The sequence below is a fragment of the Colossoma macropomum genome, unplaced genomic scaffold (assembly GCF_904425465.1).
Source record: "Colossoma macropomum unplaced genomic scaffold, Colossoma_macropomum, whole genome shotgun sequence".
NCBI lineage: Eukaryota > Metazoa > Chordata > Actinopteri > Characiformes > Serrasalmidae > Colossoma > Colossoma macropomum.
In genome coordinates, this window is record NW_023494792.1 from 3,721,140 (window position 1) to 3,747,741 (window position 26,602).

Here is a 26,602-nt window from a genome sequence, read left to right on the forward strand (position 1 = left end):
ATGCAAAACAGGATAATACGAATTTTGCCTGTCGTTCCAGCCCTATTGTCTATATAGTGTTTATTTTCTGTTTTCACTAATTTGCCTAAAAATATTTTAGATTTTAGACTAGTCATTATAGTTTTTTTTTATTATTAAAATTAAAGACAAATTAAATTCCAGAATGATACACCATTATAACGTAAAATAGGTTTACGTAAGCACACAAAATGGTTTTATTTGAACAATTTATACATAAAAAGACTATAGTGTGATATATACCGTAAAATAACTTTTAGCTGTACCGCCTACTACTACCGCAAGTCCATCAGAAGAAGCTGCTGGAGTTCTCAGAACAATGGACTGTCCACCCAAGAGTCCAGACCTCAACATCACTGAATGAGTTTGGGATCATTTGGATTGTAACACAGAATGTGAACTACTGATAGCAAAGAATGTAAGCTGTAATAAAGAATGGACACACTAAATGCTGAAAGTTGTCAATTAGTTCTTGAGGCTCCTGTTAATATAAGTGTTCTGCTTTTTTTCCCTGACTTCTGCACAGTACTGTATGGAAATGTTTTGCTGATGAATTTGAAATTTGTTCATAAATCATGAAAATATTTATTAATAAAGTATTTTTGAAGACAACAAGGAACATAATGGATTGTTATTACTCAAAAAAAGTTTGTATTTTTATGTAAACACATTCACGTCATCACAACGAGGTCACTTGTAAATAATTTAATAAATTAAGGAGTATACAGTGTACAGCACAGTAAATGTAAACATTCTGGTGTAAAATAAAAGTCACATTGTTTTGAATACAGTGTGCATGTGGTAGCAAAAACAGTTAGCTAGTGTTAAATGGCACTACATTGGGCGGGTAAAAGAGCATGCAGGGTCTCCAGCCAAAACCCCAACCCCACAAAATCAGGTTAGTAGCACACATTAAGTACAGAGTAAAAGACTAAAATGTAATTGTAAACTGCTAATGGAATAAGCATCAAGCATGATTCATATCTAAAGCAGCTTGCAGGAGATGACAAGCTAATCAATTAGAGCATCAAACTAGTAATATCCTGCCCCTGAGACTTTTGGGCGTCCTACACTGCACCAACAACCACGTAAAAACCAAAGACCCAGTAACAGTTTTTGTTGTGTTTTTGTTCGCTCTGTGAGAAGAAAAATGAAATTGCTCTCTTGTGAAATGACATCCTGAAATTAATTAGTGTTTTTTTTAAGCAAGAGCAAAGCAGATAACAGCATTATTCCTGCATATGTACAGTTATTTTGTGTTCTTCTTTAGTTTTAATTTGCTTGGTCATTTAAGTATGCTTACATCTTTACACAATTAATATTAATTCATTCAAAACTCACAAAGGACCGGCCTAAATCGTAGTCAGAGACAGAGAAGAAGCTCACTGCAGAAGGGAATCAATCACCGTATCTGGCCTGGATGAACGCTTCCTATAAAAATTGAGCAAATATCAAATTAGTAAATTACTTGAGTACATGTTAAATTTCAAATATCTATAAAACAAATCCAACTCCGAAGTAAATACAGTGAAAATGTGACAAGTTTACACACTGAAACCCCTGCAGCAGGTCTGGTGGCTTCATTCCCAGGAGACTATTTTAGTGATTTTTAACATGAACATTTCAAAATGATCTCTTACCATACGGAGATAACTAAGACCCCACATTTATTATAAATGGAGCCCATTCTAAAAATCCCCTAAGGTGCACTGTGCTTGGACCCTGATGATTGCCACTCACAAATCAACATGTTCTACTTCAATTTCAAATAAAAAAAAAAAATGAACACAGCTGACTGCTTTGGTTTCTAACAACGCCAATTTACATGTTAACGTTTCTTGTCCACTGTTTACAAGCTACTGAAGAAAGAAGGCCAAATATGTAAAAACTAAACCTTCACTGCTCACGGCTCCCTTTTCATGTTTCGGTACCACTATCTTAGTTCTAAAAGGCCCATAAAAACGAACTGCTATATCTGTGATAGGCCCAGTAATGACTGTGAACTGCTGCTGTGCTTTGTTTGGAGAAAAGGAAGGATTCTCTCTCAGAATTCTCTGCTGGCAGTAAACCTGACAAGTCTAAGATTATTCATAGTATTACGGTCAACTAGTGTTGGTTTCCAAAAGAAGACGTGTCATTATCACTAAACCGTGCCCTTTGTTATGGAATAAACACAGCAGCTAAACAGTGATAACTGACCTGCGACCAGTCTTAGGCCTGGACTTGCTACCCTTCGAGGTCCTGGGCCTCTCCAGCTTCATCAGAGATTGGCGCATGCTCTCCTCCGTGTAGGCAAGGTACACGTGAGAGAGGTCCACCTCAAACGGCTGAACCAAACACAGGACAGAAGAAACACTGAGTAAAACTGATCTTGTGTGACACATTTAAAGGAGTTCATTGGAGGATTATAACATAATGCCAAGTGATGCTTACATCCTTTTCTTTCTTGTCTGGCAGTGGAGTTTGTTTTCTCATGTTGTTGCCGGTGTAGGCCACGCATTTCTGAGGAAAACAAGCACATATTTCTCAGATTTAGACAGACATTTGATAAAACACACACACACACACACACACACAAACACACAAACACACACACATTGTCTAAACCACTTATCCTTCTGGGTTGCAGTGGGATGCTGGAGACTATCCCAGCAGTCACTGGGTGGAAGGCAGAACACACCCTGGACAGGTGGCCAGTCCATTGCAAGGCAGACAGACAGATAGACATATATGTTCACACCTAGGGGCAATTTAGCATCTCCAATTGGCCTAATAGCATGTCTTTGGACTGTGGGAGGAAACCGGAGCACCCAGAGGAAACCCACTCAGACACAGGGAAGACACACGGTCGCCCAGCCGGGAAACCGAACCCAGTCCCTTCTTGCTGTGAGGTGACAGCAGTACCCACTGTGGCACCATGCTCTGTGTTATAGATGCCATGGTACTGAAACAGGCCACGGCCAGATTCAATTGAGCAAAAGCTAATACTGTGGTTGACTGTTAAAAATAAACACAAAAAAAAGAAGTCTGGGACAGGACTTAACAACTGAATTTATTTTAATTACCTGTGTGTCTTTGTGTATGTCCGTTTGTTTCAGGTTTTAATACTTTGACAATACAGTTGTTTGTTGTATCATCTGTTGTTGTACTGAAAATACTTAATAAAAATATTTTCACACAAAAAAAATTGTAAAGCCATTCATGTAACCAATATTTTTACCACTGTTATGAATGCGCTCCTTGCACAGTTTTATATGAGTCCGATGGAAAACACTTTTGTTTAACAAGTAAATGCTCAGGAAAAAGAACCTGCCCGCATGTGACTGCAGTGATTTGTGGTTAGTACCGCTGCATGTCAGTGAAACTCACCAGTTTCTCTGTGATAGTCAAAAGTATGAGGTTGTCGAGACTGAATTCCTAAGTGTTTTAGAGCGCTAACCTTATATATATATATATATATACACACATAGCAAACTAGAAAGCTACAGTTCCCTTGAAACAAGACATAATATAATGGTATGAGACAGAGAGAGAAAGGGCTGTAACCACAGAAGAGTTGGATCATGCAGCCACAGTTGCTCTCACTAGAAGCTGGTAATGAAAACTAAACTGCGTTGACCTTATCTTCATGTTCACCCTGCATTCATGCGATTTTATGTTCAAACCTGAAGTAAATTACTAAAGATTGCAAAACTTTCTGATGAAGCTTATTTTGTCCACTCATGAGCCATAACAAAATATAGTTTTAATAGAAATAAAAAAAACTTCTTTAGGGTCAAATAAAACTAATGTGATTAATCATGATTAACTACAACAAACTAACGTGATTAGTAGCGATTCAATCTTTTAGTCATTTCAAAGTCCCAAGAAAAACACAATAAAGCCTAAATTTCTATTGTGGTAATATATTATATAGCAAGGCTGGATTCAGCCATATACAGTAAAACAATGTTTAGACTCACCAGCTGCCACTCGCCGATGTCTTCATTCCAGTGTACATAATTCTCAATCATTTCCTAGAGGACAAAGGTTAAACTGATTACACTTTTAAGTCAGTATTAAATGTATTTTATAGACAATCGATTAATATAATCAATCAATTAAATTGCACAGACAGAGCCACTAACAGACCGAAATTTGCTATGTAAGTGTGTAATTCTTATATTATAAAAATACTCTAAAACATCAGACCTCTAACACAAAGGGCTCAAATGCATACACACCTGGTATTCCTGAGGGATAAAGTTATCGATGATGAGCATCTGCAGACGGAGCTCTCTGCTGAGCTGGCGGATGTTCTCCAATAGGCCCTCAATCTCTCTGTGATGCTCCTGTTGCAGGTCTGCCATCTGCAACAGAAGAGATGATCCTTCACCTCTGCACAGCAGGCATCCTCACTAAAGCTGCCACAGGGCCCCAAGAGTACAGCTCAAAATGTGCTTTAGTTTGCTTGCTTTATTTTATGTCAAATACACAACAGTATATTATAAATCATTGATTCCCATTAATTACATAGACCATGGCAGCCTGCCACAGTCCAATTTGTCTTGCAACAGTTTCATAATGAAGCACAAATATCTTTGCATTTCTCATAATAACAAATAACAATGGGCCTCATTCACCAACTGTTCTTAAGAAGAAACACATCATGAATGTGATGTAGACTTCTTCTTAGGACCTTTCTCAGAAAGAAATTTAAGAAGAAACTTGACAAGATATTGGTGAATGAGGCCCACTATGTTTTGCCCCGTTGCCCCCCTTCCCTCCTTCGCTGTACGTGGGCATGCTCACACTCACATGCACTGAACCGTCTTGTTACCTGGCTACATCCGAGACACGAAGGTTTAACTGTACAGTGTCCACTGCAGTTATCCACCCGTCCATACACAATCTTACCAATATCAACGTAAGACAGCCAATGTCAGTGCAGAAGTTATCACTGATAATCAACAATAATCTTACGTTAGCTTAGTTAGGAACAGTAACATCAGCGTTTCCGACTCTCATCGCCTCGTTTTAAAACAATATACTGTTCAATTTGCTGTTTCTGACTCAGAAAAGTCAGTGCTGCTAAAGGATCCAGTAGCGTATTTTCATCCTATAAATCACGACTGCATGCTCTAACCACTACGGTGATACTTCAGTGAGTTCTGAGATGTGATTCTTTGTTAAGGTCTTTGTTGCGGTCAGTGTGGCAGCATACATACAGGGCAGCACATGCTCTGACAATGTAACTATTTTCAGCCTCTAAAAGGGCAAGTTGGCACTTCATGTAATGTTAGGTTATTTGTAATGTTAACTACTAAGTCAAAGTTACCGCTACTTTTTCAAGGTTACGTATGTTATGTATGCTATGCTATGCTATGCATGCTTTAGTGTTTTTTTGTTGTTGTTGTTTTGACCATTTGTGAACTGTTAAACTGTTTACCATGCTTTGTGGGTCTGACTTTTTTGCTGCGTCATCACTGTTCATACATCCATACAAGCAGTGTGTTTATAAATATTAAAGCACAAAACTGTTTAGAGCACAAAGTTCTTCATAGATCTAACCTCTTAATTTTGTTCTCAATCTCAAACCAGTTTGATGCCATTTTCAAATATACAGCATGTATAGAGTCCGAGCAAGGTCCACCCACCATGGTCTCACAAATTCCTGTGAGAAACACTGTCATTACAACAGTACTACTCAGCATGATCCAACAGTATGCTGTCAACACAAGAAACAATTCTCTCACCATTTAAAGGTCAGATAAATGATAAGGCAATACAGTGTTATCTGCATTCCTCTTTTGACAAACTCAGCATGAATGTATCAAAAGAATAAATAGATCCCAGTCAAACGCTGAAGATCAGATATCATGTAATGTAAAACAACTGCAAAGAGCAAATTTCTGAACAAAGTATGAATTCCTTTGTAAGAAAAAAACATTGTTTAATATCAAAAGAGCAGTGGAGACAAGTGTTATGATGTACACTGCTGTTCATTTGCCATTCAATTACAATTATGACAACTATCAAGTGCTGCTATTTTATTCGGGTAATATCTTACCCAGCAGGGGTCGTAAACTGGCAGACAATGGTCCAGATATGGACCCAACAAAGTATTTCAGTGGACTGAACAGAGCACTTGAAGATTTTGATTTTATTTACTGTTTCTGGTCTGAGCAGTGAAGTGACAACATGGTTTGCTAAAAACTAAGAAAAAAAAAAGAGAGTGAGGACAAAAACAGTGTTTAAAAACGAATGCAAAGCATTTTTCTTTCCGTATCAAGTTCAAAAAAGTGTCTTCATCTACATCTGTTCAGAGTCCGTGGCACTGGTCGAAAGTGGAAGTGTTAACAATCAATACAAAATGATCACACTAAAAACGTACTAACAAAATCCAGCTCTGAGGACAAATAAAATAAACCCAAAGCTCAACATGAAAAGTCCACCAGAGTGCATGTCCATTCCCTGACAGTGCAAAAGCATGAAATGCTCATTAAGAACAGTCTTCATCATTGTTTTTTTTTATTTGTTTTGATTTATATAATTTATTTAACCCTATAGAAATACAGAAATATTTACTTCTATGGACAATGTTTATTTCTTATTTTCTCATTTAAAAGTAGCCACTGTTGCCCTTCAGTTATGTTAGTCTGTTTTTCCAGGCAAATTTTATTTTAATAACCCTCTTAAATAGTAATATAAATACTATAAGCTAGACACTAAAATTAATTTTAAGATGCCTTATTCAGCAAGTTACTGGATGTGACCAAGAAGTTGCAAAAAATGATAAGTAATACAGTGTAACCATCTATCTATAATAATATCTTGATAAGTCATCTGCCACAATATTTGATCAGCGCTTTTTAAATGCAGGCGATTCGGGATGTTTACTTTATTATAAATTCATTATCATCTACAGCTTTCAAGTTATTATCTACAGAAACATCTACAGCTCTGTTCATCACACATCTACAATTTCTCAATTTTTATAGCATCTCACAAAACTGGTTTGAATCAGTACAGACTAGTAGCATCATAACAGAATCCTTTTTTACATGTACTTCCATCAAATTGCTTTTATTTTATTGAAAATACTGATTCTACACCTTTAAACAGCAGTGTAAATACTGACTGATATTAATTAAAGAACTTCTAACAATTAATCAGTAATTCCTGTATATTATCATCATCAACAACGACACACCCATGCCACACGTCACTGCTGAAACCTATGCAAGACCATAAGCGCTGACAGAGAAGCAAGCCATGGTGTCATTCCAGCGTACCTCTGACTTTGCTGCCATCAGCATGGTCCAGACCTTCTTTAATTTCTTGGTTTTGCCTTGAGCCTCTTCCTGCAAACTGGTGTACTTCTCCTCAATATCCAAACGCTCTTGCTATTTTTGGAAACAGAGGAAATGCAAAAACAGCAGACTTGGAGTTAAGCTTTACACGGCCTAAACCAGTGGTTCTCACATCAGTCTTTAGGGTCCCCCAGACAGTTTTGCTTATATCATGTGTTGTGAGTTGGGATGGAGCGAAAACGTGGACCACTTGGGGGGGCTGAGGTTGAGAACCACTGACCTAAACAACTCTGAAACATAAACTGATATTGCTGACCTGCCATAATTTCATCACCTAGTACTTAAGGCTCCTGTAGTGTTTGAAAATAAAATGGAGCAAAGAAAGAATGGCTACCTCCTTCTCTTCCAGTTCTTTACGGAGCTGCTCGGCCCTCTTCCGTCGCTCCTCCAGCTCATTGTTGGACTCTTCTAGAAGCTTCTCCTGCTCTTCTGCCTTGGCCAGCAAGTCAACTCCACCAACGATAACCTTCTTCTCTAGAGCAGACAGCTTCTCAAGCAGTAAGTGGTGTTCTTGTCTGAGAAACAACAGAGACTGTTAAAGTAATGCCAACAAAGCAAAGCCAAAGCATGGATTTATAATTCACCTTCATTTACAGACGTGTCAGAGACAAAAAGCAGGAAACTTATATTTACAGAGAAATTTACATAAAAGTCTCCAACACAAAGATAATAATAGTAAACTCTTCCATCTTTTCAATCTTAAAGCCACTGATTTGTTCTCCCAACAAAAGCTGCTCCCTAAACTCTCAATGTCATTATGTTCTTGTTCAAACAGGCACCAACAATCACACAAGCAACTACCCAAACATGCCTTAACTGCTTCGCAAATTTCTCTCTAATGAGCATCTAAAATGGCTAAAGTAGATATTTCTGAGGAGATCAAATACAAGATAATTAAACTGCTTAAGGAAGGGGAATGTCACACAACAATAAAAAAATAAATGAAAATAAAAAATAAAGACATAACAAAAGCAGCGACAAAAGAGTTTCCAAAACTGGAGTTAAAACATTTTTTTTACTCCTAACAGAAAAAAAACAACCTCTTACAACTTTGCCTGACAGTCCTACAAAACTGTCACCATCAGATAAACGGTACTGAAAGATTTCATCTTTGAGAGACTGGAGAAAAATCAAGCTCCACTCTTGCTTCATATCTGCAAAAAAAAAAATCCACAACTCAACGCTATAGGTCCGAAAGCATGTGTGGCTGTAAAGAAAGACAAGGCTGAAAAAAGGACAAAAAAGAAGAAAAGCACAATAACACTATAACTGGACATCTCACATGCGGTGTAAGGTTTTATGGGCTGCTGAGTCTAAACATAAGATTTCTGAAAGCAAGAGAAGGCAGTATGTACGCTGCTGAAGCAATGAATGACTCTTCAAACTATGCCTACAACCATCAGTCAAACAATATAAACAACGTCTAAAGTAGATTTGTGTTTGACTGAAGGCATCATGAATGCTGATAAGTAGAAGCAAATTTTAATAACTAAGAAATTCATTGTACCGCAGAATAATAACCGTAAGCACACTGCTGAGAAGACAAATATGAATTTATGAGCAAAAAAGTTACTGGTATTCTCAGAACAATGGACTGGCCACAGCAAAAAAAGGGTTTACGGCAGCTTCAGTCCTGGATGGCTGGATTCTCATACAGTTTAATAATAATTTGTACTTAAGGCCATATTGACTGAAATTAAATAAATGAAGTGTGGTCTCTGACTTTTGCACAGTACTGTAAGTGACTGCAATAATGTCTAACGGTTTGGTTTCATTATATAAACCTGTTTTTCAGTTACTAGTTACTATTTTCCCATCTATAAATTACATATTAATTATAAATACACTACATGCGTGTTAAGACTAAAATGACTGTGATGTGGGACAGTTCCTCTAAAAACACTACTTCGTAATGACTGTGTCATTTGCCAGAATGTTAAACCACAAGCACTGTAGACTAAGGTCACTGAAGGAGAGGGGGGGATGTAGTAATGAAAGTTTCCCTGACTCACTGCGCTTTGAGTAGATCTTTTTCTCTTTTCTCCAGCTCAGCCCGTGCTTTATTTCGCTCCTCCTCCTCCATGTCCAGCTTAGCCTCCAGGGCCTTGCGTTCCTCTTCGATCTTCGCCTGCATCTCCACCATCTTGTCTGGTGATACTTTCTTCTTCCCTGTTGATGATCAATTCAGCATGGTACCAGTCATAATCAGTGTCAAAGGCAAAATCTGACATCAGTATTGTTCTAAAAACCCTTCAGTCTATAACTAAAAGTCTATCTTGCACTGTTAATGTGACCTTAAGGATATTGACTTGGCCTACAAGAAGAAAATCCTGCTTCTTCATAATGGAAACACTGTTTTGTCATTTTTCTCTGATTGGAAAACAGAAGTTCCCATAAAATACGTTGCATGTTAGAATGCATTTACCAAAAAAACAATAAACATCATTTCTATTTATTTCTACAGACTCTGTTCCTCAGAAAGCCTTTGAAGAACCATTTGTAGTACTGACTTTGAACATTGCAAAAATGGGCAATATGTACATCTACTTACTTTGGTGCATGACTTAGCAGAAGTTTGACTTAGGAGAGATCACATTTACAGAGCATTCAGCTAAAAGGGGAAAGGAGGCTGGGCTGCTGAAAAGACTATTACACCAACCTCTTTGATCTTGAATATAAGGAGATAAGCAATTCAGACGGTCGTCACATTGCATCGGTGGAGGAAAAAAAAAAACAGAAGGACACATCATATTGTTACAAAGTGGTCTTTAAAAGCTGTGTGGGGGGGATGCTGATTCAGAGACATATATCTGACCCCCACCAACACAAACACAGACTGACTAAGTCGGCAGGAAAGGCAAGTGCAGACAGAAGAAAGGAGAGTCAGACAGAAAGAGTAAATATGAAAGGCAACATGGAAAACATGATTAGAACACAATTAATCAGAGGGCTGTTACTGCCTCAGAGACGTGAAACCATATTTGGACACATCCTGTCTGGACGCCAGCATGCGACCTAAATTTAGAGCGTCGTCCGTTTAGAATTTTTCATTGAGGTCTCAGGATCAAATTCATCCAGTCCTTAAACTGCCCACTGTCCATGCAAGATGTTACAGGGGTACATGTTCTATATATTTGCTGATAAAGTGGAAAACTGAAAGATTTTTTTTTTCCATTACTCAGCTTAGTGGAATTTTGGCATGCAATCAAAAACTGTAGAGCAAGCATACGTCAAGGTGAATCAGTGAACAATACCCACCGCGCTGGGGAAATGTAAACAGGCTTTGTTACGTCACTTATGTAGAAGCTGGGGTTTGCCCGTCACAGTTACTACACGACCTGAGGCCATATTCACGGAAGCTTGCTTGAGAAAAAACTTGCAAAGGTTCTTAAGACAAACACTAAGAAGTTTGCAAGAATGTTCTTAAATGCGATTCTCAAAATAAAACTTAAGTTCTCAAATATGTTTCTTAAGATAATCTTAATTATTTTCTTATACTGCATTTTACCACGTACCATAAACAAAGCAAGATACCTTTTGAATTTGTAGTAATTGTTATTTCAGTTATTTAGTTTGGTCCACTCAGAGGAACAAAATGGAGGAAAAACATCAAACCAAGTGTTTAAAAAATTTTAGCAAAAAATTTCAGCAAACAAGAACTAGAGGTGATGGAAGAAACAGCCACAGGGAAAAAATCATCATTGAAAAATGGATAAAGGATGGGCAGGAGTAGCAGAGGCAGTGTCCGTGATAAATTTAGATGCTGACCTTGTCAACTCTTACAGCCTAAGACAAGTAAGGCCATCGAAAGGTTAAGAAAACACTTAAGCACACAATATTTTCAAGAATACCACTGGTTCTTAGAATTATTCCCAAAGAAAACAGTTAAGAAAATAAGATTATTCTTAAGAAGCTCCTCGAAGAATAACAATTTCATGTAACTTTTTTCTTAAGAATGAAGTTAAGAAAAAAAACACGTTTAAGAAAATTTACCTTCTTAAGCCACTTTCGTGAATCCGGCCCCAGATCGCACATATTTTCCACAGTTGTGAGTTATATGTAAGTCAGATGTTTACATCGCAACAAACAAAACGTGAATTCAACTAAACGGAAATGAATGTGTTTTCATCTGTTAGATTGAGTCAAATACATGTTCATAAAAATGCAGAAAATGCACTGATCGATGAGTTATTGATGTGTGATTCATGGGTCTTATGAAAATAAAACTTCTGACTGGTACTATACCACCACTAGAGGGCAGTGGTGAGTACTGGTTGTTTTTTTTGTTTTTTTTATTTTAGCTCAAGCTGCATCTTTGGTCAGTTGTGAGCTACTGAGCATCTACAACAGGGGTGTTCAATCTTATCAGCAAAGGGCCACTGTGGCCACCCCAAACAAGCTGGAGCACACCTGACTCCACTTGTTTACTCAGTTGGTCTTAGTTTTCAAACATTTCATCGGATAATCTCCTGCTTTGTTGGAGCGATAACCTGCAGCCACACCGGTCCTCTGCAGATAAGACTGGACAACGCCTGATCTTCGAGTACACTATGTGGACAAAAGTAGTGGGACACCTACACATTACACCCATGGGCTTTTATGACATCCCATTCTAAATCTATAGGCATTAATATGGAGTTGTTCCCTCTTTGTAGCTATAACAGCTTCCACTCCTCTGGAAAGCTTTCTACAAAACTTAGGAGAGTGTCTTTGGGAATTTTTGCCCATTTATGCAGAAGAGCATTTGTGAGATCAGACATTGATGTTGGACGAGAGGGCCTGGCTCGCAATCTCTGTTCTAGTTCATCCTGAAGGTGTTTGATGGGGTTGAGTTCAGAGCTCTGTGTGAGCCAGTCAAGTTCTTCAACAAGAGCCATGCCCTTTCACCCAGCCATGCCTTTATAGACATGCTTTGTGCACTATGGCTCAGTCCCCAACAAAGTTCCCACAAAGTTGGAAGCATAGAATTGTCCAAAATGTCTTGGTCAGCTGAAGCATTAAGATTTCCCATTACTGGAACTAAGGGTCCTAGGCCAGCCCCTGAAAAACAACCCCACAGTATTATCCCTCCTCCACCAAACTTTACAGTCGGCACAATTCAGTCAGGCAGGTAACGTTTTCCTGGCATTCACCAAACCCAGACTTGTCCATCAGACTGCCAGATAGAGAAGTGTGATGCATCATTCGCGTTTCCACTTCTCCAGAGTCCAGGGGGAACATGTTTTTTCTTGGACCTTTTTTTATTGAGTGATTCAACAGAGGACAGGTACTGTGCGCTTCAGCACTCACCGGCCCCACTCTGTGAGTTTGCATGATCTACCGCTTTGTGGCTGAGCTGTTGCTCCTAGATGCTTCCATTTCACAATAATAGCACTTACAGTTGACAGAGGCAGATCGAGCAGGACAGAAATTTCCCAAACTGACTTGTGGCAGAGGTGTCATCTTATCACAGTGCCACATTTCAAGCCATGGAGCTCAACATGACCCATTCTATTGCCAGTGTTTGTCTATTGAGACTGCAAAGCTATGTGCTTAATTTTTACACCTGTTAGCAATGGGTGTGGCTAAAACACCTGAACTCAATAAGTAAGAGGTGTGTCCCAATACATTTGTCTGTGTAGTGTAAGTAATCAGCCAATTTGCCCACTGTAGGCTTGTAGTTTCATAGCTGAATACAATGAAAAAAAAATATTTGAAATTATTTATGATAATTGTCAGCTAGAATTTTATGACTGTGACAGGCCTAGCTGATAACTTATTTAAGCATATGGTTACGTCAGGTAAATCTAATAACACTAAAAATCATGACATCTAACCTTGAACTGAACTTTTAAGTGTTGTAAATTTAAGTGTAAAAGATGAATTTTCTTTTTTTTTTATTTTTGTATGGAGTGGTCAGGCTACTCTATAAGGTTAAAATTACGACTGGCCTGAACAATCTGAATTCTAGAGCATTCATTAATTACTTCAGTAATTTATTTATTTTTTTTACTATTTGTATATACAAAAACAGTAGCCTAAGCTATAATCATCAGCAAAGACCTTTACATAGAACAGTGATTGTTACATATACAGAAAATATTAATAAAGCAATAATACACCAGAGCCGTGTGTAACTGTGATTTTATCACGTTCTTAATAGAGTGTTCCTAAAATCCCTTTTCCTGTGGTAAAATTACTGTAACGTACGGCTTCAAGTGGGTTAATAATTTTATAAAATGGCAACAAGTTTGCAATAAATAATTTAAATAATTAAAGCTATAATTAATAATAGCAATAATACACAATTCTACCATCATCAAATGTACTTTATTTAGAATATTATTGTTGCCAACCAACTGTAGACAACTGAATGAGGAGAAGACTTGTATACTGCAGTCATTTCATTAACTTTGTCATTTCCACTAGCACTTGTGTTACTGCCTGTGTTGTGCTAGCATCAAGCTAGCGGTATCATACATTTGTTTTCCTGCACTCGGTTAAATACGACCTAAGACAGACCTGTCAAAACATTTTAAGCGTGTACGACGTTCAGCTATTATTCTTTACTATTTATGTTGCAGCTCTATAAAGAATCATTCACTAAATACTTCAGTTTAAAGCCTTACACTGAATACAAATGGAGGAGTGGTTTAGCCTGTCAGCTAACGCTATCTATCTTTTAGCCTGTTTAGCCTGTTCTTTTAGTCTAGTTGTACCTTAACTTAAACAAAATAAGATTCTTACTCTATCAATACACTCGATGGCCCATGTGAGCAGCTTAACAGTCCATTCACAGCACAGGTTTTAGTGACTTGGCACATTATTACAGAATTCAGTTGTGAGGCAGTCATCGTGTGTTTACAGAGTATTTTAGAACAGCTCAGCCAAACAAATTTAACGTCACCTCAAGAATGCAATTTGTTGCACTCTGAGGTGACGTGGACGTCTGGCATGAATTTATGATGCCTTTAACTAACTGCACTGTTTTCCACAAGACAATCAGAGCTAAAAAAGCTAAGATGCCTCAGACTTAGTCAGTAAAAAAAAAAATGCTCAGTGTAAAATTTGAGATAAGAGGTTGGTATACCACAAAAGCATGACAAGACTCATGAATCATCTAAAAATTGTAAGTTCAGTGATCCTTATCAGAGTACCACTTGAATGCAGTCCTTTCAGTTCATTTGCACTATAATAATGTATACATTACTGATGCATAGTTACTGTCTACAGGACATACTCTGAACTGCGGTAACAAACATATTTAAATCACAGTTGATTTTGAAACGTAAATGATATCGTTTTTAAGGGTGGTTTTGAAACCGAGTATTTAGATACTCATTTGGAAATACGAGTATTCAAAGCCTGTAAAATGCTATTTAGGCGAGCCCTAGTTAAAATTATAGGCATTAAATGTCAAATGGGTTAGGAAACAATGCTGGACTGAGAACAGTGGAGGACATGTTACCCTTGAAGGAAAGGATCACTGAATGCTTCTTCCTGCTTGCGGTTCTCTTTTCACCCTGAAGGGACCGTGTATGCACAACACCTTTTTGTGAGGTCACAATGTGGTCATGGTGTGACTCTGATGTGTGCACTCAGACAGCTTCTTTAAAAGGCTGCTTAGGGTCATTGTGGAGGGGAGGTGAGGAGGTTTTTAGGATTGCTGGAAGTGACTGGGGCAGAGATGGGTGAGACTGGGGCTGTTAAGTCTTGGTGAGAGGGGGACGTGGGACTGCTGGTTACTGGAACACTGATCCCACTCACTAGTCTGAGTTTTCCCCTCAGAGCGCTGAGCTACAGGGCAGGCAGAACCTGTACTACTGCTGCTGCCACTGTCTGCAACACAGAGAGAAAGAGAAGCTGCAAAAGTCGTGGCACAAGGCACAGCAAGGGCAGAGAGAAATACAAAGAGAGAAAGAAAGAGCGAAAGAGCACAGAACAGAGCTAGGACCTGGGGAAAGCACACCGTTTATGGCTAAAGGATGTGGCCTAGTCTCTGAATTACACTGACGCACAGCAGTTTCAGTGGTAGAGCATCAGACACTTGGGTTCCTGATGCAGAGACATTATCTCTTTTTGATCTCGGTCAGCAAAGGGAAATATTAGCAAATCAAAGCCACAACATCTACAGAGTGGGCAATTTACTTACTTCCTTACTTACGTAACTGACACAAACTGCATTAATAAGTCTTCTCAATAAGCATTTTAACCTTAGCTCTTAATTATTAAGCTTCACTTGTTTGATGCAGAATACCTTTGCACAGACCTCACAGAATAGGTCAACATTTTCACACAAAACGTTTTTCAGCATTCACAGGTTTTAAAATAATTTTGGGGTTTTATTTTTGAAATATGTGCTTCTAAGCCAAGACGTTGCATCATTACATTCCTTAGACCTTTGCCTGACACAGATCCAGTTCTAGGTGCACGGTGGCCTTGTACAACTACAAGCTTAAAGCAGCTCTTTAACATCACGTCCTAAAGTTGTTGCATGATTCACAAATTAGTATTTTAAGATATTCAAAAAATTTAGTATGAAATCCTTAGAGACGGAAACTCGAGAGTCGACGACTCATACTCGAGACACGTTGCCCTGCCTCACTACTTGACTCAGGATGCGCACTTAACTGACTCACAACTCAACTTGGACTTGCATTTAACTGACTCGCATCACGATTCAACTCTGACTTGTGTTTACCTAACTCACAAATCAGTCTCACACTAAGGTGACTTGTGACTTGACTCGTACTTGCGCTTAACTGACCTGTGACTCAACTCAGACTTAAATGACTCGTAGCTTAACTCATACTTGTGCTCCACTAACTCGCAACTTAGATTTGCACTTAACTGTCTCACGACTCAGACTCACAGTTAACTGACTCATGGCCCAACTCAGACTCGTGCTTAACTGACTTGTGACTTGAATCGGACTCACGCTTAACTTACTCGCGTCGACTTGGACATTTTAACTTTAGAACTGTAGACCTCTCGTTCAAATACAGCATCTAAATGACCGCTTTCAATTATGGCTCTCTTGTTAAGTTATTTCTATCTACTGCAATGCTGTAAATTTGCTGATCTCCAAACTATGTCCAAAGCATTATTTACAAATAAAAAAAACAACACTATACCATTAACATCAGTGACATTAGCACTAAAGAATGCTGATTCAGCCGATTACACTGGACAGTGTTTGTGGGAGAACTGTGGATAAATCAACAAAGCAAAGTGGAAAGCTACAGCAGTATGAGCAGCAGCCACTGCCGATCTCGCTGGTCGCTGATGATGAAAACTGGAAACAGAGTAAACCTTACTTACATGCTCACCCTGCTTTCATGCGAAGCTCCAGTTGAATTATCAATTATAGGTGATAGACATTCTGAAGAAGCTCATTTTGTCCACTCTAATAGCTATTAAAAAATGCAGTTTTTTTTTATGTGAAAAAGCTGTGAAAGTAATTAAGATTTATTATTTTTATTTTTGAATTGACAACCCTATTATATACCTATTAATTTGATAGCTAGAATGCTGGTTGTACTACCTTCAATAAAGTTCCTCTGCAACAAACAACTGAAAACAACTTTCGCTAGTATAAAAAGGATGCTAATGCAGTGATGGAAAGAAAACTAGACATTGCATTGGTGCAACAATGAATGCTCATCCCATCAAATCAATCTTATAAGGGGAAAGACAATAAAACTATGTCAGAAATCCCCCTGCAGTGTCACTTCACTGGTTTGGGCTGAGTAGGTGTGCATGTGAAATTTTACCTGAAGACAGCTGTTGACCACAGACTGCATTATTGACTCAGAATTGAACAGTACCAGGAAACCAGCTGATACTGTGTGCTTCTTAGGAGGAAAGGATGGTTAGACTCTAACCTCGTCGTTTTCTGGGCCTCTCTCCACCATTTCCAGCCTCATCCTCCCCTTCATCCATCTCTTCCGATCCGCTGCCATCTGACCCTGAGATTTCCTCTCCTGCAGAAAGCACCAAATATAGAGCTATATAGGTAATACAGATGTAGCATTGTAATGCTGCTCCTAGGTCAGCACTAAGAAATCTTGTTGGGTCCTGGATGGGGGTGGGGTGGCGAGGGAGAGATAATATTTTTCATTACTGTCAAAAATTATGTCACAATACTCTTGTCTCAGCATACTGTGGATATGTTAAGTACTTAAAGAATTAAGTTTCATTAAAAGAGACAACATACTTAGCCCTGTTTAACTGGCTTTAGTGTAGTATGTGAAATTATAGTATTTTTAAAATATGGCACTAATGGAGCATTTTTTTCTGTTCTAACCCTCCCAACTTCAAGAAAAGTAAATATAATATGTATTGTGCATCATGAAAATGCCTATAAGTATCATGATTTATCATTTACTCCATTCTTTGCCCCAAATGTTACTTGTGATGTTGATTTTTGTCCAATAAAATGTTCAATAAACTGTATGTTTGCAAACGCTCATAATGAGCATACACATATTCCTATTCAATATGCAAATATTTCTTAGGGCATTTTCACACTTGGACCGTTTCAGCATCTGAAGTGGACTGAGACCACCGAGTCATGGTTTCTTTTGCATATGTGAACAGGCCAAACATACTCAGACCCCTCTAAACGGCCCCAAAAACAAACCGAACTGAGACCACCTCTCAAGGTGTTTGCACAGTACTGTATGTAACTTTAATGTACCTTCTTCCAGCTTTCTCTTGAGCTCTTCAATTTCCTTCTGAAACTGGCGTAATAGTGCATCTTTGGGGTCTTCGTTGATTCTGGCCTTATTCTTGATGTTCTTTGCACGGTTAGCATAGCGCAAGGTGCTAATGGTCTCATCATAGTTGTAGTCGGCGGGCCCAATGTTCGCACACTGAAAGAGAAGCAATAACTAAAATAACATAGCCAGGACTCCACACAATAGCACACTCCTGTTTAATAAGTAATGCCATGTATTTTGTGGCAAAGTGATCAAAATGAAAAGCAGCAGAGATGCTTGAAAAAAAGGAACCATAAAAGATTTTGTGCCTATAAGCTAGATTAATTAGATGTGTCACTGTCAGCAAGCCAAACCACTGAAAGTCTGAGTTCTTTGCTTGTCTGTACCATCATGGTTTTAGAGTTTCCTCCCAGAGAGTCTTGCAGCAGGCGGGTGAGTTTGGAGTTCCTGTAGGGCACGTGTGTGCTCTTCCCATCCACTAAAGCCGAGATGACATTTCCCAGGGTGGACAGGGACAGGTTGATCTTTGTGGCCTCTTTAAGACGTTGTCCAGTGGCACCCGTCTTCCCCTGCCTCTCAGATCCCTGAGCAGCAGCAAAAATACATCATCTCACTTCAGTTCAACTGAAACAAAAACAAAAACATCACCATTATTAGTGCTCTGCTCCAGGCCTTGGACTACTCACCGCGAGATCCACCAGGTGCAGTTTGCCCATGCGCACGTGCTGGTTTCCATCAACGCCCTTCTCACTGCACTCGATAGTGATGGTGAATATGGCATGAGAACGGGAGCTGTGCTCATTCATATTGGTCGCACCTACAGAACCTGCAATCAAAAGAAGAACCGGGCATGTCCAGATGAAATTTTGCCAAGTCATTAAAAGCTGACAGCTGAAAACCTGCATGTTCTATACCATATGGTTTATCACATCTTTTGTGTAATTAAATGGTTAAGATGTAAATAGTCATTCTAGAGAAATTTGCCAAGTCAGAACTGTTCATAATGGTGGGGATAGGAACCAGACATCCAACACTTTTAATGTCTCTAAAAGCTTCCTCAAAGACGGTTACTAAATGAAATGGTTATAAAAGCCTGAAGCCTGAGACATTGTTCTACTATAATTTTGAGATAAGCTTTGGGCATAAAACATATTTTAAAATGCATTCATAGTGGACAGGTACATGCAGGTTGATGTAAGATGAAATAGTGCCCAAATAAATATTTACATTAGATTATAAAAAATCAAAACACGTGTATAGGTTCAGTGGTTGTTATGGATACTAAAGATATAAAAATATAAGCAATATCTGCATTGTAGACAGTGTAACCTCTGGTTCCTATCATCACAACTGTAAAGAAATCCAAGTCAGTTTTTCTACAATTAATCATTTCACATCAAACCACTCTGAATGACTGTTTGCATCACAACCACTGACTCTTAATTATTGAATTACACCGATATTTACACTGAAATTTCTTCTTCTACGCAAACAATGTTACAGACATGCCCATGTATATTTCCAGACTTATTTATGTGATTTTTTTGGTTTTGAATCCCAGAATATCTCTTCTGGGTATCCCAGAAAGACTATTTAGAAAAAAAGATCAGTTTTAGAAATTCAGTTTTAGTAATGGAAAATCATCATTAAGATGGTCAAGTTCAACTAATTTCATTATATGCATGCTCAGTAAAATACATGTTGTTATGTAGTGATTTCTATAGCATATGAAAATTTGCTGCATATCTAAATAATTACATTTAAAGGGAACATCAATCCAACACTTGGATCCAATGTTTGAAAATATTTCATTTCCCTGAGACAAATAATACGACACCTTCTTCAAAAATTCTTATCTAACATCTAGATTCAAACAGTATTTATAACAAGAATGATTAGAAAGATAAACTCTTCAGCTCATACAAATGCTAATATAAGCTTACGGTTTTTGTGGCCAAGAGTCATAATTCTATCCATGTCATCTGCATTGTTCACAACATAGCCAGAAAGATCTTTGATGTAGACTCCCACGTCTGGCCTCTCTTTCACCTATTTTTAAAAATGTATAAAACACATGCAATGGTTAAAGTATAAGAATCAAATACATGACATAAACATATAAGGATAAGAAGAGGATGTAAGAAGTAGATAAGTCAAAAGCCTGCAAGAAACAGCTGACTCCCCAAGTATTTTATCAGTTCATCTAGCTATTTTTGGTAAATGGTTACCACAGATATTAGTTAATAATCACTTGATCATTTCTTGGAAGCAGTCCCTTTATCTGATGACAAGCTGAAAATATAGGGTAGGATGATTGCTGAAGAAATGCTTAAGCTTAAACAAACTGAATCTGCATGGTCAAAAACTATATTGCAAAATCTGTCTGTTTCTCACCTCCAGCCTCTGCATCTGGTCTTTCCCCAACAAGTCCCTCACTTCCTCATTGTAGATTTCCAAGTAAGAAACTCTAACCAAAAACCTGAAATGAAAAAGGCCATATTCTGTGTTAAAACTGCATATCTCTGTTTCCTGTGTTGGTAAGGGGCACACCCAGGTTTATTTTGAGTGGAGGGAAAAGAAGAAAGGATGTGAAAAGAAAAAATGATGAATTTGTGACCTTTTAAGAACATCATTTTAGAGCTAGTACTGCACATATCAGCAATATCTGATATGAAGGTGACAAACCGTTACGTTTTGTGTGCTATAACTGTGTCCATAAATAACCTTTAGGAACTATAATACTCTTTTCTCCCTAGTTTAGTTGTGGCCAGTTCCACCCATTAGTTAAGTTCCCCCCTTATGCTATTAAGCTGGGCACATGAAGGCTACAACCGCTGGACGGGATCAGAAAACAAATTCAAAATTTCCCCTTGTTTGTCAAATATTTTACTGCAGACAATTTTAAAAACATTATTTTGCAAAGAAAATAACTACGGAGATACATAACTGCAGTAAACGCCAGATTTCTAAGAAAAAAAATCATGTCTGCTAAACCAACAAGGGGGCGCTGAGCATGAATTAGCAAGCACATTGTGGTTAAACCAGTGATTATCAGCTTGGGGCTCGTGACTCCTGAGACGGTCATTAGAAAAGGTAAACAGACCTATTCTGATGTATCTTTCAGAATGTCTTCACCATAAACTCCCCATGTCAGTGACAGTGGCTGCGATGAAAGCACAAAGACACTGATTGCAGTGAAAGTAAAAGTCTGCAATTAGCAAGGGTGACTACCTTATAATTACCAGGCGATTGTGTGTGTGTATATAAATGTGTGTATTTACTACACTAAGAAGCGTCCACATTCAGAGCGTTGGCCTGTCTAAAATGTTATCTGGAGTTCAGTTACCTCACTTGAGATCGTATTTATGCTCATTAGTGTTATTCAGCTTATAAAGTAAACACATCGCCTTATTCAAAACGACTGAGCCGCTAAAACCTAACGGACGTTTTCAACAACCCCATAGTTCATAAAAACCCCATACAGTTGGCACTAAAGCCAAAACAGTTCATTGTTTTGTTTGTTTATGGTCAGCTATGGCATGCTCTTCCCTCCATTGGGTAGTCATGTTTTGTGACAATATTAGTAACTATTTGGCCTGAAACACAGCAGCAGCAGAGGCTTTAAACATTTGAATGAACGTTCTCTGCATTCAAATGAATATTTTTTCATTGGATTCAACAAATACGTGAATGGCACCACCACTGTGGGCTTTAAGTTGAGCACATGTTGTCTAATACACATACTGCATTCACTTTAGACATGAATGGTAGAACAAACAAGAGAAGGCCTGTCCTTCACACCCTACAATTAAGAGACTGTGTGCTCACCTAGTGTCTCCCTCTGCTTTAGCGATGTGGCCAAAGATGTGAGCAAAAGAATTTGGTATGATGCCTCGGAGCTCAGGTACCGCCCTCACTCCCTCCATGGTGAAGGTCTTCCCAGTGCCTGTTTGACCATAGGCAAATATGGTTCCTGGAAAGAAATACAACACATGTTATTTGCAATGGTAGCATTTTTGTCATATAATTCAACTGCAGTATAAAACTGTAAGTAAATATCAAGTGCAGTGTAGAATGACCCACATTTTAAGATGTTTAGCTCAGTAACAACCATACAGAGCGCTGACAAAGAGTGCACTGCTGAAGCCTCCGCTCCTGCGGCCCATATACTGCGGAAGTAAGTGTGCCCCAAAGACTTGCACTGATTTTTTTTACGTTTTTTAAAGATATGAATCAGAATCAAATGTATTTCTGCTTTCTGCTGAGCACAACATATCTTTAGTAATATAATGCTTTTTTCCTTTTATGAAGTCTTTGTTTTCTTTGATTTCTATCATTACAATAATGTTCATTTTCATTAGTGCCTTCACAGGAATCAGTATATAACATTTACACCAAGCTGACTAAGGTATACTTTCATTCCTCCACACTGGATTTACTACTACTTACAACAGCTCCACATAAACGAGGACATTTGAAGACATATGTGTCAAATATTATTTACTTTGTTTTGAAGTTATTTAGTAAATTCTTCAATAAATAATTTAATTTCAAGCCTTTGTCTCAATGTTATTGATGGAGCTTCATAGCCGGTTAATTATCTGAGCTATCTGCTGGCTGGTTAAAGTAAACCACAGGGTGCGCTTAGATTGGTTTCAGATATTTCACTTCACATACATGCAGTTTGTGAAATAAGCTACGTGCATTGCTGCATTCATTGCAGTTCCAGGCTGCACACTCTGTCCAAAACTCACTTACAATTTACAATACATAATTTATTTATTTATTCTTATTCCTAAAGTAGGCTACACAAAAAAATTAGACAAGTTTGGATATCCATATATTCACAAAGCAACAGCCACTCCTACAAAATAACAGACCAGAAAGTCTATATCAGTCATAAAATTAAACTCTTACACTGACACTTACACATAAAATGCCTTGTCACAGCAAGTGTAGTGTTGCACCGCTCTGCTTTGCCTTTTTGTTCTATGCTCATTATTTTTGAAAGTGCCATATATATATATATATATATATATATATATATATATATATATATATATATATATATATATATATATATATACATAAAATGTATGTATGTATGTGTGTGTGTGTGTGTGTGTCTGTGGAAACGAAAAGGAAAGGGAAATGAGGCTCTGGACTGCAACTGTCCAGAGATATTCCTTACCATTGTATCCCTCTAATACAGAATCAATAATTGGCCGGGCTGTTAGATTGTAGACATCCAGCTGTTTGCTGTCAGGACCAAACACTGTGTCGAACGTGAAGGTCTTTGGTGGCTCGTTGGGCGTCTCAAGCTTGTTCACAGTGATGGTTCCTCGCATTTCGTCCACAGTGACAGACTGTTTGTGTCCCATCATTTTCTCTTTCTGGTTGAGGGGTCGACATCGCACCACCACCTTGACGTTATCACTGACCTCTGCCTTTTCTGGTTTATCAAGCTTGTTGCTCTGCAGAAAAGACATCAGGGACAGTTAAAATGTAGTTATCAGTTAGAAAGCAGCATCATCGTGTTTACTATCATGTGAAATGATTATGAAGAAAATTCAAGTGGTACATAAAAGAACCAATAAATTGTCATGTTACAAAGAATGCATTAAACCTAAAGAGTCCACATCATGTAAAATTTATTCCCCATGCTTTTTTTGAAATAAAAGAGTTTGATGTAATATGCAAACATTATTAAAGCTTTAAAACATACCATTCACTCTCCAGATAGTACAATACACATATGGAAACTGAATTGCAAAAACTGCCCTTTTCAAGTTTACTGTTTATGTGATGTCACAAAAAACAGCACATTTTTTTCTCTGTTTTTATGAATAAGGCCAATGTAGGGCAGCCAATCAGAACAGGGCTCATTCACAACAGCCTGTTTAAGTCAACATAAATCAAAAATGAGAGCACAAGAAACAGGACATTCGGGCAGGAAATAATTATGGGTGGCACATGATTGTATCCATTAGGATTTGATTGTATTCAGAAAAGTGGGTGTTCCAAAATGAACATACAGTCCAGACCCAGATACCTGGATGCCAATCTATAGTCAATTGTGGAGGGCTACTCGCCTTCTCAATACATCTGGCACCTGCACTGGAGGAGGGAGGTGAAATCCTGCTAGTAAAGGAAGTACAGCAGGGGGAGGTGCTAGGAGGGGCACAACCCGCTAACATTAGGGGTTAATATCACTTTTCCCCCCGCCTGTGGTGCACAGTCAAATGATTAAACATCAGAAGGTGTTCAGAGGCAGGAAAAATCACTAAATTTCAAAGATTCCAGTAAAAGAAGAATTTCGCCTTTTAAATGCTATGAGGAATTGTGCTTAATATGGCTACGAATTAACAAGGTCAATTTCTAAAAGATATTGAGAGATTTTTAAAGGCGTTCTGCTTGTGTCACGATGTCAAGCCTGTGACAACAGCAGAACCCTTTTTGGGCCTATATACAGTAGAACCTTTTAAGTCTATATAGAATCATATACAACACATTGTCTAGCAAATCGAATATCCATTTCGCCAAATAACCGTTTAAGCAATCAAATGGTTCTGTGTAGAACTCATGGCTCCAAACAGATCCACTGCCTTTACTAAAGAATCCTTTGAGAACCATCTTTAAGTGTACAGGATATGGGCCCTTTAACAGGAACTACACACACAGGGCTACGGAACAGTGACAGCAACAAAATTAATCAATCAAATTGAATTAATACGTGGGTGACATCACTAATAATGGTCATTTCTAACTTCCCGCTGTGCTCATTTGTATTATTTAGCTAATGCACAATTCGTGGATTAAAGGAGCTTCGTGTTTACACTCACGGCCTTACAAGCATCCACACGGTTGCTAAGCAATATTAGCGGACACGACAGTTAGTTATTAGCTCGACACCTTAGCGTCGTTGAGCTTGGCAGTAACAAAGCAAACCAAAAGACAAAAAATGTATTAACTTAACTCTGCTGTTTCGTGTTTATAGCAGATTAGATGTGTAGGTTACCTCTGAGTGCTGCTTTAGGATTGCACCGGCTATGTAGACCGCTATTTCAGGTGAAGTTAGCTCAACCGCTAGCAAGCTAAAGAGTCTTGTTCGAATTGTCCCGTTCCACCTTAAACGGTGCAGCGGTTCCATTCTGGAGTCTGAGGCCAGGACGCTACTGCTGCCATCATTTAAGGTGGAACGGGAAGATTCGAACAAGAAGCTGGCGAATGGGAAGCTAACGGCTAAACGAAGCCGCTAGCCGCCCTTACCCACCACAATTTCACTAATGTGACGTGTTGACGTTTAAACCGACCACCAGAAAAGGTGTTAAAAGCAATAATACACAACTTCATAGCTACGCTAAACCTAATTTGCCAGTTTTTCACCCGAAACGGACTGGCTATGTTGCTAGCAGGCTAGCCCAGCTATTTGGCAAACGCAGCTCGGTGAGAAGGTAAAGATGATTAAAACCAGGCGATTTTGTTTCTTACCGGCATTTTCGACTCTTTAATATGTTGTCTGTCTACAGACGACGAAAACGTCCGGATTCCTGAAGGGTAAACAATATGTCTGAGGTCATCCGTTGTTAAGTGTCCATGCTCAGATGCCCATCCCCAAACTGCCACCGTCTGGTTGGGATAAACAGAGGCTGCGCAGTGTGCAGGTATGTGGAGACATGGCATGAATAAATAAGCGTATTTCTCAACATCATTCCGGCCGTGTGGATGCGAATCTATAGAGGCCACTGGAAAAAAATATAAAGCCATCTTAATAATGAGAACGGTTTCCATAATTATCACTTAGTACATCATAATTATGAGATTTGATCGCACAATTACGACTTACTATCTCAAAAGTATGACTTAGTATCTCATAATAATCACTGACTACGTCATAATTATGACTTACATTCTCATAATACGAATTATCTTATTATTATGGCTTGGTATCTCATAACTGGGATATAGCATCTCATTATTATGACGTGTTATCTCATAATACTGAGATTCTATCTCAAAATGATGACTTGATATATCATAATAATGAGAATTTTTCTCATAATAGTGATAAAAGTTTTCTCATAAATATGAGAAAGTAAGTCAAAATGATGAGATATTAAGTCATGATGATGAGAAGATTTCTCATTATTATGATAATCATGAGATGCTAAGCCATAATTATGGAAGACTTTCTCATTAGTATGACTATATATGGCCATGTTATTTCTTCCAGTGGTGGAAATGGGCTTCCATACAAATCTGCACTCACTGGAGGAGAAAACCACCCTCACAGGTTTAGCTGCACTTGATGCTATTGTGGGTACTTTATTACTGAAAGAAATCAGAGTTAGGGTATACATGTGCTGAAAAACCAGATTACTGAGCTAAAATCCAGCTCTCTATCACATTTGTAGGCCTTAATCTGATCTAAGAAATCAGAGCACACTGTTTACATGGCCACTTAAATAATCAGATAACTGCCGCAGTCCAACAATGATTGAAATATTAAGTGCATGTAAAGGCACTCAGCTG

At 38.3% G+C, this 26,602-nt stretch overlaps 1 protein-coding gene across 1 annotated transcript; it reads right to left on the reverse strand.

The window, feature by feature from the left end:
• Positions 1-708: 708 nt before the first annotated feature.
• Positions 709-25,712, reverse strand: kif3a (kinesin family member 3A). Its single transcript, XM_036575613.1, has 17 exons — positions 25,562-25,712; positions 23,262-23,544; positions 21,899-22,043; positions 20,465-20,549; positions 20,014-20,119; positions 18,757-18,896; positions 18,457-18,654; positions 18,049-18,223; positions 17,234-17,332; positions 9,383-9,539; positions 7,705-7,885; positions 7,293-7,403; positions 4,242-4,367; positions 3,981-4,034; positions 2,452-2,520; positions 2,218-2,345; positions 709-1,449 (listed from the first exon to the last, which is right to left on the reverse strand). Exons 1-17 carry the CDS (start codon positions 25,565-25,567, stop codon positions 1,401-1,403), a joined length of 2,112 nt encoding a protein of 703 aa, XP_036431506.1. The 5' UTR covers positions 25,568-25,712; the 3' UTR covers positions 709-1,400.
• Positions 25,713-26,602: the final 890 nt, after the last annotated feature.